General features: G+C 35.6%; 1 protein-coding gene across 2 annotated transcripts in view; it reads left to right on the top strand.

The window, feature by feature from the left end:
* The first annotated feature begins 10,328 nt into the window (after positions 1–10,328).
* LOC125249388 (ferroxidase HEPHL1-like) overlaps positions 10,329–16,226 on the top strand; it is a 46,886-nt gene continuing 40,988 nt past the window's right edge. The window contains exons 1-2 of one of the 2 annotated variants that reach the window (XM_048161678.1): positions 10,329–10,776; positions 11,089–11,333. In XM_048161678.1, coding sequence (XP_048017635.1) covers positions 10,592–10,776; positions 11,089–11,333 — 430 coding nt within the window. In that variant the 5' untranslated portion in view covers positions 10,329–10,591. The remainder of the gene's footprint in view (positions 10,777–11,088; positions 11,334–16,226) is intronic. The other variant, XM_048161677.1, reaches the window with a different exon arrangement.

Genomic DNA, 16,226 nt, shown 5'->3' with positions numbered 1-16,226 from the left:
ATGGAATGTGAATCCAGGTGTTGCCATGCATAGAGAATATGTATCATGTTTGACTTTGTTTTGTTAATGAAATTACATTTACTCGTGTAAATTTTCCATTTATGTACCATAGTCTGAGGGTGCCAATACTGCATATTACAGCTGTAATTACACTCAGATTTTAAGCTAATTACTCATTTTGCAGCTATAAGCCTATTATAAATGCCTTAGTTCAATATGTATAACTTAAATCTATTAAATGCATGCACTATGGATTTAGATAAAGATATACACATGCAAATACACAGAAACAGCATTTTAAATCAGAGGTTTGTGATGGTTTTTCTTCTTACCTTTTATTCAAAACACCAACTACATAAACTGAAGTTTTATTAAAAACATCAAATGAAGAAAAGGCATTTGAGCCAATTAAAAAAGTAAAATTCAATAATCAATATTTAACAATTATTTTATTTATAATGATGTGTAATTACTGTCAAGAGATACATTTTTATAATCTAAATTAAAAAAATAAAAATATAATTCTGCCCACTCTTGTTCTTTATTATATACAACTGATAATTTCCTATTCAACAGCAGAATATCTAATTTTGCAAGGTAATTTCTGAGTAAAGGTAAAATCGGCCAAAACCGATTTGCGATTAATTAATCAGCACATTATTTCTAATTTTTATTTCTACAAATAAAAAAATACATAACATGGAAAATAACATGTTTTAATTATTCGTTTTTTGTATGGTAATGTAAAAAACAAAAAGTTCCAACTTTTTTTTTTTTTTTTTTTTTTGCTGTCTGTAACCGCTTTGAGAAGCAAGATGGCGCCAAATAGCTATGGCAGACATAGTAAGGGTAAAATGGTAGTATGCTATGTTGAATTCAGCCAGAAAGCACAGCGTGATACCAGATATGAGAAATCATCGGGTTCCAGGATGAGAAGTAGATAGCATTGCCTGGATGAGAATCAGAACCATCAGCAAGGGTGAATTAAGGTAAAGTGGGCCATTTTTTTTTAATTACACGTGTAACTTAGCATACCCAGAAGTTTACCCAGAATTCTTTATTACCTTTATTAACTTGAAGGTTCAGTTGCTTAAATTCAGTTCATATAATTTGTCATTTGGTAGGTATATACCAATAAACAATATGAGGTCATGCATTCCAGACAAATGGTCTTTTTAGGTAAAGCGGGCCACTGCTGATTTATCATAATTAGAAATTAGAAAATCACCTTGTTTATTAACACATTATAAATTCATATTTAAGAAACCCAAATACATAAAGGTTACAAGTAAAATTCATATATATTTGGCTGTTGTGAAAAAAAAAAACATGTTATGTTGAAATTAAATTTGCAGTGTAACAGAATATTTATGAAAATTAACACTGCAACATTAAAAATTTAACTATAACACATATGCAACACAAATAGGCTAACAAAAAAACTGAATTAGTGGAACAACTGAACTTTAATTGTAGAATTTCTTTTCATTTTGTCAAAACACTGTTTGTTGTAGAATTTTATCATTTAAAGGAACATTGTGCCTTCAACAAACACACCTCTCTGAAACAAACACACCCCTCCCTTCATTGCTTTTCTTTTTCCAGTGATATTCCTCTGACCTTTTTTATTTTGTTATGTCTCTCCTAGGGTTGCCCCCTAGAAGAGGCTTAGTTTACCAAAAAAACAAAAACAAACAAACAAACAAAAAAACGCTTGTGGCGAAGTCACACAGTCTGTGAGGGACTGATTGTTAACAGCGGGTTCTTGTGGTAATTACAGTATGTTGGGCAAGAAATCCAAATGTTCGCCTATCATGCATCGACCTCAATAATGGCTTATCATTTGAAACATTTAAGTAGTAGCAACTTTACATGGCTATTCGGTCTAACATTAACATACAGTGCATCCGGAAAGTATTCACAGCACTTCACTTTTTCCACATTTTGTTATAACCTTATTTCAAAAGGGATTTAATTCATTATTTTCCTCAAAATTCTACAAAAAATACTCCATAAACACAGCGTAAAAGAAGCTTGTTTGAAATCTTTGCAAATTTATTAAAAATAAAAAATGAAAAAAAATCACATGTACATAAGTATTAACAGCCTTTGCTCAATATTTTGTTGAAGCACCTTTGGCACCAATTACAGCCTCAAGTCTTTTTGAGTATGATGCTACATGCTTGGCACACCTATTTTTGGGCAGTTTCTCCCATTCTTCTTTGCAGAGCCTCTCAAGCTCCATCAGGTTGGATGGGGAGTGTCAGTGCACAGCCATTTTCAGATCTCTCCAGAGATGTTCAATCGGGTTCAAGTCTGGGCTCTGGCTGGGCCACTCAAGGATATTCACAGAGTTGTCCCGTAGCCACTCATTTGTTATCTTGGCTGTGTGCTCAGGGTCGTTGTCCTTTTGGAAAATGAACCTTCGCTCCAGTCTGAGGTCCAGAGTGCTCTGGAGAAGGTTTTCATCAAGGATGTCTCTGTACATGCAGCATTCATCTTTCCCTCGATCCTGACTAGTCTCCCAGTTCCTGCCACTGAAAAACATCCCCACAGCATGAGGCTGCCACAACCATGCTTCACTGTAGGGATGGTATTGGCCGGGTGATGAGCGGTGCCTGGTTTCCTCCAGACATGATGCTTGCTATTCAGGCCAAAGAGTTCAATCTTTGTTTCATCAGACCAGAGAATTATGTTTCTCATGGTCTGAGAGTCCTCCAGGCAGGCTGCCATGTGCCTTTTACTGAGGAGTGGCTTCCGTCTGGCCACTCTACCATACAGGCCTGATTGGTGGAGTGCTGCAGAGATGGTTGTTCTTCTGGAAGGTTCTCCTCTCTCCACAGAGAAATGCTGGAGCTCTGTCAGAGTGACCATTGGGTTCTTGGTCACCTCCATGTCTAAGGCCCTCCTCCTCCGATTGCTCAGTTTGGCTGGGCAGCTTACTCTATGAAGACTCTGTCCAAATTTCTTCCATTTACGGATGACGGAGGCCACTATGCTCATTGGGACCTTCAATGCTGCAGAAATTTTTCTCTATCATTCCCCAGATCTGTGCCTCGATACAGTCCTGTCACAGAGGTCTACAGACAATTCCTTGGACTTCATGCCTTGGTTTGTGCTCTGACATGCACTGTTAACTGTGGGACCTTATATAGACAGGTGTGTACCTTTCCAAATCATGTCAATCAATCAACTGAATTTACCATAGGTGGAATCCATTCAAGTTGTAGAAACATCTCATGGATGATCAGTGGAAACAGCATGCACCTGAGCTCAATTTTGAGTGTCATGTCAAAGGCTATGAATACTTATGTACATGTGCTTTTTTTCATTTATTTTTAATAAATTTGCAAAGATTTCAAACAAACCTATTTCACATTGTCATTATGGGGTATTGTTTGTAGAATTTTGAGGAAAATAATGAATTTAATCCCTTTTGGAATAAGGCTGAAACATAACAAAATGTGGAAAAAGTGAAGCTCTGTGAATACTTTCCGGATGCACTGTAGATAAATGTGCGCTATCATTAGCACATATCCAAATGCTTGTGCGGAGTGTGGAAGCTGAAGTATAGTGCGCTTACTGCAAGACATGGAGGCGACGGTGCGATCATACAGATAGGAGTAATACATCATTCAAAGCTTTTATACATCATATTCAAATTATTCCTCTTTCACATTTATTCATTTTTTCCTTGCACACTATATTTCGGTTAACAATCATATAGCTATACATTTTTAATTGTTTAAATACATATATACAATTATTATTATTAATCCTGAAATTAAGTCGGGGTTACATATACACATGTGAAGTATATCATTTTGGCTGATGCACCAAGAGCAGTCACATCATTGAAGAAGTGGAAGGACATGTGAGTACGGTGGTTTTATCTTTACCATTTTCGGATGAGATGTTGAAACTTGTGGAGGAAACTGCTAAAGATGATGAATTGCAGAGGGTGATTGTGCAAGTGTCCGCAGTATTTTCCAATAAGGGCAGAACTTAGTGTTTGTAATGGCATGCTGCTGCTGCAAAAAGACGAATTGTCATTCAAGTGTCAATGCCGTCAATACATGCTTCGTTGGGGGGGTGAAATGATGAATTGTATGATGTAAATGGTGAAATGAATTGTTAATGGATTGTTTTGTTGTTGGGCTTGTCTATTGTGAATTGTTGTTAACTATGTGATGTTAATGAGGTTATTTTTTTTAATATCTAAGGAAAAGGGATGTAATGAGTGGGATGTTATTTACTCCACTAGGTGGCAGTAATGGATAGTATAGCAGCATTATCAACTTCATCTTTACTGCTGACACTCAAAAACAAAAAACAAACAAAACAAAACAAAAACTCTAGTTTATTAATAAATAATTAAAATGTCTCCTTGCTATTTTTTCCAACACATTCATAATCATTACTTTTGCTGTTGCTTTGCAGCAAGCTTTATGTGTGCGCTTAAGTGTGGAATAGGCTATATCAGAATAGGCAATATAACGCCTATAGAGAATGTGAAGCTGACGTCATGCTGTGTTGAGTTTTGGGTAACTGTATTGTTTAGACGCCATTTTAGGAGGATTGCGCTGGCTTAATGTTATGAGTTTAGTTCTGATTTTCTGTCTTGAAAAATGGCATCCAGCATGCAACCTGGCATGATATAGCTTCACATTCTCTCTCTATATATTAATAGACATTGTAAATAACTCAAAACTGTTATCAAAATGGTTAAAGATGACTCATTATGCTAATCTTAACATTTTTAGCTGCATTTAATTACATTTGTAGTTGTCAGGGTACTGGTGTGTTCTAGTGACAACACACAAGCATGTGCTGCTACAAAGTCTTTAATCGAAACACAGGAGATAACAGGAGAATCAAACGCATGAACATACTCTAAATTAAGACAATATAGAGCAAAGAACTACCTCAAACTGAGGGCTTATACACAGCAGACAAGGGGAGAAACTAACTAGACACACCTGAACTGAGGAACCAAATCACTTAGTAAGAATAGAAACAAACAGGGAGAGAACAGAAGAGAACTGAACTAATTAACAGACTACAAGATTAACAGGAAACACAACTCAAAGAAACCGGAATGAAAACAGAACATACACGTGACAGTAGTACAAATCTAAGTCATATTTTTTTGTGTCCGTGAATGGAACATATATGGATTGCTCATAACTTAAACTGAATCTCAAGCTTTTTTCTGTCACATAGACAAAAAAAAAAAAAAAACGATGTCTATCATGTCTACGTTGCACAATGGGATTGAAAGAAATGACAGAATCTGTGAACAACCAATCAGGGATGGTTTTATTGAGTTCATTGTTCAGTGATTTAACTACTCACAAAATGCTAATGTTTTAAATTGCATGCACTAAATTAAACATTAACCCCCGGTTTCACAGACAAGGCTTAAGCTAGTCCTAGACTAAAATGCATGTTTGAGCTGTTTTAACTGAAAGTAACTTGTACAGACATATCTTAAAATATGTCAGTGTCATTGTTTTGTCTTAAAATGCACACCAGTAATGTTTTTTTCTTGTGTACGTTTATAAATGCTATTTAAATATCCTAATTGAACTAAGGCCTAATTCTGGCTTAGGCTAAGCCCTGTCTGTGAAACTGGGCCTAAGTGTTTTCTTTATAATTGGTTTTCTATAGGAAAAACCTTAACATGAAAGTTAGTTCATATACTGGGCTCATTTGCTTGGCTGTATGTAGCAATGCATCATTAATAAAGTGTTTACTGAGTTTGGTCTTTTAATATCACTGTCTTAGTACATCAGTATTTAAGTACAAGCCTGTTCAAAATAACAGTCGGGCAGCAGAGGAAGCCGTATTTTACCCTGAAACTTGGTGTTCCTACAGTATAAGGGTGTAACATCACGTAAAAACTAAGAATAGTTTAATGTGGCTCTCAAGTGCTTTGATAAATGCGCGTGTTGTTTTAAGTGTTTGTTTAGAGACATTTCCCCAGCACGTAACTAACATCTTTAAGTTCTATCCTTGTCTGTGAATGTTAGAAAGTCGTGTAAGTGTTTCCATTTTGCATAAAGGCTCATCCTGACAGCAAGCAGGTCTCTGTTAAACTTCACAGACTTCTCTGAATGAACATCAGTGTGCATAAGCACATCAAACTGATGGAGCACAACAGAATGACAATGCAATAATTCTGACTAAAATATACATTTTGCTACATTAAATATGTGTTAAATCATGTCATGTCTTGTTTTGGTATTGTTTCTTGTTCACGGTTTTTGGTTTGTTCTCTTAGTTATGCTTTGTTTGTTTTGCCATGTGTTTTATATCTTGTGATTCCATTGCCCTCTTGTGTTCATGTCATGTGCTTCCCCTGTCTCATGTGTCATGTTCTGATTGTTGTCATTGTCATGTGATTTCAGTTCTGTCTTGCCATTGGTCCTCTGTCTTCATTGTTCACAGGTGTTCCTTGTTTTGTCATTAGTCTCCCTGTATAAATAGCCCTCATGTTCCATTGTAATCTTGTCTAGCTTTGTTTTATGTAACCCGCTGTTTGGTGAGTGTTAGTGTTTTCAAGTCAAGTCAAGTCAAGTCAAGTCAAGTCAAGTCAAGTCATGTCATGTCATGTCTTTGTTCATGTTCATGTTTGTTTTGTGGATTTTGGATCTATATTAAAGCTGCACTTGGGTTCTAAACTACGCTCGCCTCCAGTGGACTTCCCTTTTGTTACAATATGCCTTTTATTGGCTGCTAGGTATAAAGTACTACAGTCAAAGAGTCACAGTCACAGAGAGGTAAATGTAAAGGAACTGTTGTAATGGTAATATAAAAATCAGAGTAATATATAATTACTATTTCCAGATAAGTGAATATGTGTGATTAGTCTGTGCTTTTTGTTTTTCTATTACATACTTTACTTTATAACTTGTTAAATATGGATTTTTTTTTTACGCATCGCTTTGCTTCAGAAGGACTTTCTTAACCCTCCGGAGCCGTTGTGGAATATATTTATAATGGGTGGATGGAGACACATTCTTCAGCTCATACTTGTTTGGAAGCCCATTATAAAGCTTGAATGCGTCAGGATATTTATTAATATTTCTACGATTGTCTTCGTCAGAAAGAAGAAAGTCATATACACCTAGGATGGCTTGAGGGTGAATAAAGCTTGGGGTAATTTTTATTTGAATGTGAACTAATCCTATAAATCGTGATGTTTTCTTTAATATATGAGATTTATTCTATCTGAACAGTTATTGTTATTATAATCCGTGGAATCATTCGTTTCCAAAATCTTCATTTCCAAATCTTCATAGCCCATAAGCAGAGATGGACAAAGTACACAACTTTACTTGAGTGAAAGTACAGATACTACTGGTCAAATATTACTCCATTACAAGTTAAAGTTGTAAAGACAGATTTTTACTTAAGTAAAAGTACATAAGTACTTGCTTTTAAAAGTACTTAAGTATCAAAAGTAAATTTCATTTTTTTATGCCAATGCATTGTTTCATAATTGTTGTATGTAATACAACCTTATGCCTGTGAAGCAACCTACTACACTGACTAGCTTGTCTGTGGAATAAAGAGCTTTTAGAATGTTGCAAAACCTATAGAAATGAAACTCTAAACTCAAAATCTATTTGAATGGTTAAATGACTCACTCACTTGTTCAAATGGCTGTTCAGATACTGCCACCTGCTGGTTCGGAAAGTCTTTTCATCTCACGCAGGCGCAGAACTGACATGCTACTTGGCCGTTGGCTGTCTAACATTGGTTTGGTGTGTCAGGCCAACTTTGGGCACAGACGCTGCCGACGTGAGCCAACCCCACAGTCTGCTTTTGTCGCCACTAGTTCGTCGGTGTCAGCTTGGTGTGTTCCGGCCTTTATAAGCCAATTTATTTTAAAAGTATTTATAGTATTATAAAAGAAATAAGTACTTCAAGTCCACCATCTCTTGTGCTGTTGGAAATCACTGCTTTTCTTAATCCGGCCAGAAAAATCAAGCTGTTGTCTAGATGCTAAATTATTTGTCAAATAAATGAAAACTGTTAACCAACTGAATGGCTGTGGAACCCTATCCCTACCCCTAAACCTAAGTTATCCCTAAAATCAGAGGGAAATGATAGGTGAATAACACTGATCTAGAAGCACTTAACTTTGGTTGTAAGCTTAAACTTGACATAAACTGTAAACTTGTCCCTCAAATCTGGTTGGTTGATTGGAATGCTGTTTCAGGATCAATGAAGATGTTGATCCAGGAACATGTTGCACTTGTTCACATGTTGCACTTGTGAAATCAGGTTCACCACTCTGGTCTAGACCGCTGGTTATCACATGCAGATAAAAGAACATTTTTTATTGCTCATTATTATACTCGTTATTGTGAGTCATAATTACGATAAAGTTTCTTATTGTTGTGACATTCTAATCATAATTATGAGAATTTTTCATGTATTGAAAAATACAGTGGCAAGAAAAAGTATGTGAACCACTTGCAGAATCTGTGAAAATGTGAATAATTTTAATAAAATAAGAGAGATCATACAAAATGCATGTTATTTTTTATTTAGTACAGTCCTGAGTAAGATATTTTACATAAAAGATGTTTGCATTTAGTTCACAAGACAAAAAAATAAATAAAATAAAATAGCTGAATTTATTAAAATGGCCCCATTCAAAAGTTTGAGAACCATTGATTCTCAATACTGTGTGTGGTTACCTGATGATCCACGACTGTTTTTTTTTTTTTTTTTTTTTTTTTTTGTGATGGTTGTTCATGAGTCTCTTGTTTGTTCTGAAGCAGTTAAACTGAGCTCTGTTCTTCAGAAAAATCCTCCAGGTCTTGCAGAAATTTCAGTTTTCAAGCATTTTTTGCATATTTGAACCCTTTCCAGCAGTGACTGAATGATTTTGAGATCTGTCTTTTCACAATGAGGATGGTTGAGGGACTCAAACTCAACTATTAAAAAAACTTTGTGGATCATCAGGTAACCACACACAGTATTGAGAACCAATGGTTCACATACTTATGAATGGGGTTATTTTAATAAATCCAGCTATTGTTTTGTCTTGTGAACTAAATGTAAACATCTTTTATGTAAAATATCTTACTCAAGACAGTACTAAATAAAAAATAACATGCATTTTGTATGATCCCTCTTATTTTATTAAAATTATTCACATTTTCACAGATTCTGCAAGTGGTTCACATACTTTTCTTTTTTCTGTATGTGACATTATTTACTTACATGATTATGTGTGTAATTTTATATTCAGTAATACACAGATGTACATGTGATAAGATATGGTATTGCACGCGTATAACTATGAACATATACTTACACATGCAATATATACACGTATCTGGAAATATATAATGTAATGAATTTATTGTATTATTAAATTATTTACATTATATATGTTTAATATTTTCACATATAGTTAGTTAACAATAGCATAAGCGTACCTGCATGTACTGAAGTATTTATCAAAAAGACTATTACTTTTTATATAACGTAACACATTGTTTTAATGATAGCTGGCCAATCATCAACCTAACCACAGGCTCTACTCTTCAGCACAATGGTAACCCCAAAAACTCAGATATACCAGAAACCCTTTTAAATCCCAAAATAATAGAACATTAAAAAAAACTAACTGATCTCACCCTATATTAATATTGAGAAAAACACATGAAATTACACAAAATTTTAACATTTACTCTACTTTAACAGTCAAAAGCTGGGAACTAGAAATCTGCTGTAACTCATTCCATGAGTACATACATTGACATAGTATATGGGAGCATGTATGTGCATGTAGCCTGATAAAACTTTGAATATAACATGTAATTATGTCTTGATTTCTAAATATTTTATCTGTATCAATACAGGTCAATGCATATTGCAGTAGTATTGGAAAATATGCACTACAGTTTCCCATATATGGAAATGTATTATATAGCCTATTTCACATTATATTTTTCAGGATATTCCCATAGTTTCTCATCATTATGACTTGCAGAATCATATTTTACATTACTTAGGCTACATACTAATTGGTCACATTTTACATTAGGCTACTTTTTTTTTTTTTTTTTTTACAGAATCAGCTGTGGCAGAAAAGGGCTTCATTACAATTTCTTACAACCAGGGCTTCCTTACAATATTTTTTAGTTATTTTTTTATATTTTATTTATTTATTTTATACAGAATCAACTGTGGCGGAAAAGGGCTTCCTTACAAACCGGACACATGGTCTATATAGATTAGCGCGGCGCCCATGAAACAAATGGGTGTTATTTCACGGCAGAACGCAACGTCATCGCGCTTGGCTAGGGAAGTTTAAAGAGGCGCTGTTTAGAAAGCCAGCGGAGTTTCACTTGAATAACCGGCTCTTCAACGGCTGTTGAATATGCTATTGCGGCAGTTGACGCCCAACTTTCAGTTTCGTTTTTAGTAAGGCTATTTCCCACGGACAGCGAGCTTTGTATGTGGATCTCGATCACATAGTTTCAGTGTCGGAAAAATCTCTGCGCGGTGGCATTTTAATAGTGATTACTTGCGTCTCTTTCTGATCTGCCTCGGATATTGGTTATTAATGTGTGAATGTGTTTTCAGCTATAAGATGAAGCCTGTGCTGTGGGCTTTTGTAGCGGCCGTGATCGCGCTGCAGTGTGCCGAATGTTTAAAGAGGACATATTATATAGGAATACGAGAGGAAAACTGGGATTACGCGCCCAGCAGAAGAAACCTGATCAACAACCGAAGCATTGACCAAGAAGAGTAAGATTGACACAAACAGACACAAATGACACATATCTATTTACCAGTAATAGTGAAACAGGACAGTAATTTTTCACATTTTAACCTACATGACGTTTTCTAGATTTTAATAATGGCTACTAAAAATCAACACGTAGGCTATTTTATATGTGAATAAAACCGTTTGTAAGTGCATGGTGTTGTATGTATACAGATTCTGATAGCATGGATCCTGAACTGTACACAGTAGGTCTAATAATAATAGTTAACCTAAATGTAGATATTTTCATTTTAAACTAAACGACTTACTTTCGATTTCACATCTCTTTACAGATACGCATCTGTTTTTCTGTCAAAAGCCCCTACCCGAATAGGGAGTGTTTACAAAAAGGCTGTGTACAGACAGTACACAGATGACACTTATTCCAAAGAAATACCTAAACCTGAGTGGCTTGGCTTCCTTGGACCTATTTTACGGGCTGAGGTCGGTGATGTCATGGTGGTACATATGAAGAACTTTGCAAGCCGGCCTTATTCACTTCACCCACATGGAGTGTTCTATAAGAAGGATTCAGAAGGTTGGCACTTACAGTTCATTATCTCTCTCTATCAGTTTCCTTATTTAGTCTTTCTTCATCCATTTCCTTCTGCTTTTCCTGCTGTCTTTCTTTGTTTATCTTTAAGTCAGGATATCAATAGAGTCTCTTGACACACATTCCATAAACCAATAACAGAGCAATAAACAAAGAATATGCAGCAAAATGTCAAAATGCAAGTTCATATTCAGCAGTTCAAAGGGCAACGCACAGAAATGACTTGAGACACGTTGAATCTTTATAATAACAGCTACCTGAAGCAACCACTTTCATAGTTGAAACAGGAAACTGTTAAAAGATGTGCTGAGATATCAAATATATATATTTTTTCCATGTCTGTCAATGGTGAAGTATGTAATGGAATGTCCCTTGCAAGTGTACATTATGCAAATGCTTTTTAAACTTTTATATTATTGAATAACCTTGGTACAACATGTTTGTTTCTATCCAATTAATGTAACAATTTGTAACTTAGTAGTTTCTACTGAATTTTTTGAGTTGAAAAAATGTTATAAGCTTATGTACAACTTTAAAGTGTCTATTTCGGTAAAGACTAGAAGGGATACAGCTACGGCCACTGTACATTTTAATATTTATTTATTGATTGATTATTATTTCACCATGGCTGTGAAGGAAGTTACTGAATGCTGAATAGGCATCATTATGTAATGTAGCAAATTAGCTAAAAAAAATATGATAATTAATCATAACTAATTACAATTAATTAAATATTTGGATCAGTTAATAAAATTAACTTAATGTAATAAAATTAATATTACAATCAATTAACTTGTTTGGCCAATGAACACTCAATTATGTTAATTGTTTATTAATTCTAAGAAATGTTCATTTTCAGGTTATGGGAAATAACAATCTTATTGTACAGTACTACTAAGAGCCTGTAGTCAGGATTGGCATAATTAGGGACTCCAGTATGAGCATGAAACACGGACAACTTTATGTGTGACATGAACAAGACTTTATTAACTAGACTAAACACTTAAACTACTCTAACATTCACACACATACATGCATACAGTTTACCAAGGGAAAGAGAGAGCCGAAGCAGAATACAGGAAGGCAAGAAGTTAGAATTGTTTGAAATTCAGCAGATCAACAGTCTTGAGCAAACCATCAGTTTAGTTCTAAAATGCCCTTCTTTAAAAGGGGTAAGGATACTTAATGTATCAAATAATGAGACTAAGTTGCATGTCTCACCCATTTGAATTGAAACTGTCCTGATGTCATTTGTTGAGGCTCCTGTTGATATTTGCTGATATTGTCTTGATGAGAACCAGTTGGATCCAGAGGATCTACATTTACATTTACATTTATTCGTTTGGCAGACGCTTTTATCCAAAGTGACTTACAAGTGAGGAATACAACAAGCGAGTCATCATGAAGAGACAAAAGTTAATTGACGTTCGCTGAATTCTGGGTTTATATCTTAAACTGCTGCTTCAGTGCAGCATAGCCACAGAGCTATGTAACAATGAGCGCGATCTTCCGAGACACTACAAAAGGCTACAATAATTCACTAATAAGGGCTGTTTTCTTGTACAAAATACATCTTGTACAATGTTAGACATGTAAAAAAGACAAGATTCTAACAATGTCAAGATCAAATGCCTGACAGGGTATTTTCACAGACTAACACATTATGTCTCTGGCATAGACTACAGTATTTAAAATAGCATATATGCATTAGTTATATTCTCAATTTAGTTTACAGAGCAATTCCTGCAAAGATTTTTGGTTAACTATAGTCTATAGAAGAGAGTAGGATTAGTGTGTGTATTTATTTACAGTCTATGGTGTTGACTCGCAGCGGAGCGGAGCGGGGCGGGGGCAGGGGCGGGGCATAACGATGGTGTCTCTCCATCGTGATGTCGTCCATCGGCACAAGCCTAGTGTCTGCGTGAGGTAATGTGAGGCGCTGCTAAGTGCTAACACAAGCTCCTGAAACTCCGCCCCCTTTTGAGATCAACAGCTCATTTGCATTTAAAGGGACACACACAAAAACTTAGCGTTTTTGCTCACCCTCAAAAAGTGACAAATTTATCATGCTATAAAAAATGATCTGTGGGGTATTTTGAGCTAAAACTTCACATACACACTCTGGGGACATCAGAGACTTATTTTACATCTTGTAAAAATGGCATTATACCACCCCTTTAAAAATGACAGAGATTTAATTGATAGTGTTCTGAGAAATAATCCAAAAAAGTTGTGGTCTAATGTAAGGTGTATAACTAATATGACACCTAAAAGGATAAGTATGCAGGTTGTAAATGATGAGATACTGTCAAATGAGCTGAATGATTTTTACTGTAGGTTCAGTGTTAATTCTTATGATTGTAGAGATGTACTGGGATTAGGATTGATAAATCTGTATCTAAACCTCAAATGAGTTTGACGGATATTGTTAAGGTTTTTAAAGGTCTTGACAATAAAAAGGCAACGGGGTCAGATGGTCTTTCTGCTTTTATTCTGAAAACTTTTGCAGATAAACTAGCCCCTGCATAGGTGGACATTTTTCAGAGGTCCATTGATTTACATATCATTCCAAATATTTGGAAAAAATCAATTATTATACCAGTTCTAAAAAAATCTAGTCCTCAAGAGTATAACGATTATCGCCAAGTTGCCTTAACCTGTGTTGTGATGAAATGTTTGGAGAGGATTATTGTGTGGAAGCTTAAAGAAGGTGTTAAGGACCTTCTTGATCCTTATCAGTTTGCCTATCAAAATCAATAGGGGCACTGATGATGCTATCCTTATTGTGGTGCATCATGTTTTAAAACATCTGGAGGATCCTAAGGCTTATACCAGGTTGTTCTTTCTTGATGTAAACTCTGTTTTCAATACCGTGCAGCCACACCTCATGTTTTCCAAACTAAGTAGTATGGCTGTTAACCCATATAGCATCAAATGGTTCCATGCATTTCTTACTGGTAGGACTCAGCAAGTTAAAATCAAGCAGACTCTTTCTGAGTGTAGGTCCATCAGTATTGGTGTACCCCAGGGATGTGTATGCTCACCACTCTTATATACATTGTATACCAATGTATATTCCCATGGAGCAAATATATTACATGGAGTAAAGAACACAGTCTTGTAATTAATGTTAAAAAAACAGAGGAAATTATTTTTGATTTCAGATCAGTGGGCAACCACTCACCCTTCATGATTAACAATGAGCCCATTAGACAAGTTGCTTCATACAAATACTTAGATTTGCTTATTGATAATAAACTTTCATGAGAAGTGCATGTGGATAATCTGTGTCAAAAGGTGCAACAAAAAAGTACTTTTTACAGGCTCAGACTTTTTGGTGTCACTCAGAGAGTCATGTTACTGTTTTATCATGCCTGTATTGAATCCATCTTATTGTATGGCATAGCCGCCTGGTTTGGTAATTTGACAGTTACCCTTAGATCACAGTTGAATTGGCTGGTGCATATGGCAATGGAAGTGGTTGGTCTGGGGGTTTACCTCAATCTTCAGTCCATCAACAAAATTGCTTTTAAACAAGCAAGGAAAATGACTCTGGATCCATCTCATGTGCTTTATTCTGAATTTGAATTACTTCCATCTGGTCGACAGTTCCGTACTGCAAGGTTTGGATACAACCGCTATTGACCTTCCATTTAAAAAGACTGAAACAAATCATTTCAAATTATAAGGTTGCCCTACAAATAAAGCTTATCCGTCAGTTTGACTGAATGAGATGTCAATTTTTCTTTCATGTTTTATTTTCGGACATCATGAGAATAACATAACGCATGGTATTTTAACGTGACATATTATAACGAATATCTATGGCAAGAGCTCTTTTCAGTCGCTGCTTTCTATCCTCGTGATTATTTTCTTTTGTCCCTTGGCATACCGCTGTAATAGTATTAAAAAGGACAACATATACTGCACATTTGTGGTCTGTTCTCACGATATAATTTTCGAAATATCCCATTAATAATTCACTGGAATGAAGAATCTCTCGTTTTTCTCCTCAAAGCCCCACGTCTCTTTTCAGGTTTGTTTTCACAGGTAAATACAATTTATTATCTGTAAAAATGATAGAAATCACGCGGTGTTACTAGTTCATGAACATTTTTATTAAAGGGATAGTTCACCCAAAAATGAAAATTTGATGTTTATCTGCTTACCCCCAGGGCATCCAAGATGTAGGTGACATTTTTTCTTCAGTCGATCACAAATGATGATTTTTAACTGCAACCGCTGCCCTCTGTCATTCAAATAATGGCGGTTGATGGGAACTTCATCTATAAGAGTGAATAAACCTTGCTTAGACAAATCCAAATGAAACCTTGCGGCTCGTGACACGAAACGATCGGTTTGTGAGAGAAACCGAACAGTATTTATATCATTTTTTTACCTCTAATACACCACTATGTCCAACTCCGTTCAGGACTCCTTTAGTGATGTCTGATCGCGCTCTGACAACAGCAGTAATGTCTCGCTTATACTTCAATGAGTGTCAGACATCACTGCCGCTGTCAGAGCGCGATCAGACATCACTAACCGATGCTGAACGGAGTTGGACATAGTGGTGTATTAGAGGTAAAAAATGATATAAATACTGTTCGGTTTCTCTCACAAACCGATCGTTTCGTGTCTTAGGACATTAATGTGTCGTCACGAGCCGCAAGGTTTCATTTGGATTTGTCTAAGCAAGGTTTATTCACTCTTATAGATGAAGTTCCCATCAACCGCCATTATTTGAATGACAGAGGGCAGCGGTTGCAGTTAAAAATCATCATTTGTGAACGACTGAAGAAAAAATGTCACCTACATCTTGGATGCACTGGGGGTAAGCAGATAAACATCAAATTTTCATTTTTGGGTGAACTATCC

The sequence above is a fragment of the Megalobrama amblycephala genome, linkage group LG16, assembly GCF_018812025.1.
Source record: "Megalobrama amblycephala isolate DHTTF-2021 linkage group LG16, ASM1881202v1, whole genome shotgun sequence".
In the NCBI taxonomy this organism is placed as follows: Eukaryota; Metazoa; Chordata; class Actinopteri; order Cypriniformes; family Xenocyprididae; genus Megalobrama; species Megalobrama amblycephala.
The sequence above is the reverse complement of the archived record's forward strand: the minus strand, read 5'-3'. Positions and strand labels throughout refer to the sequence as shown.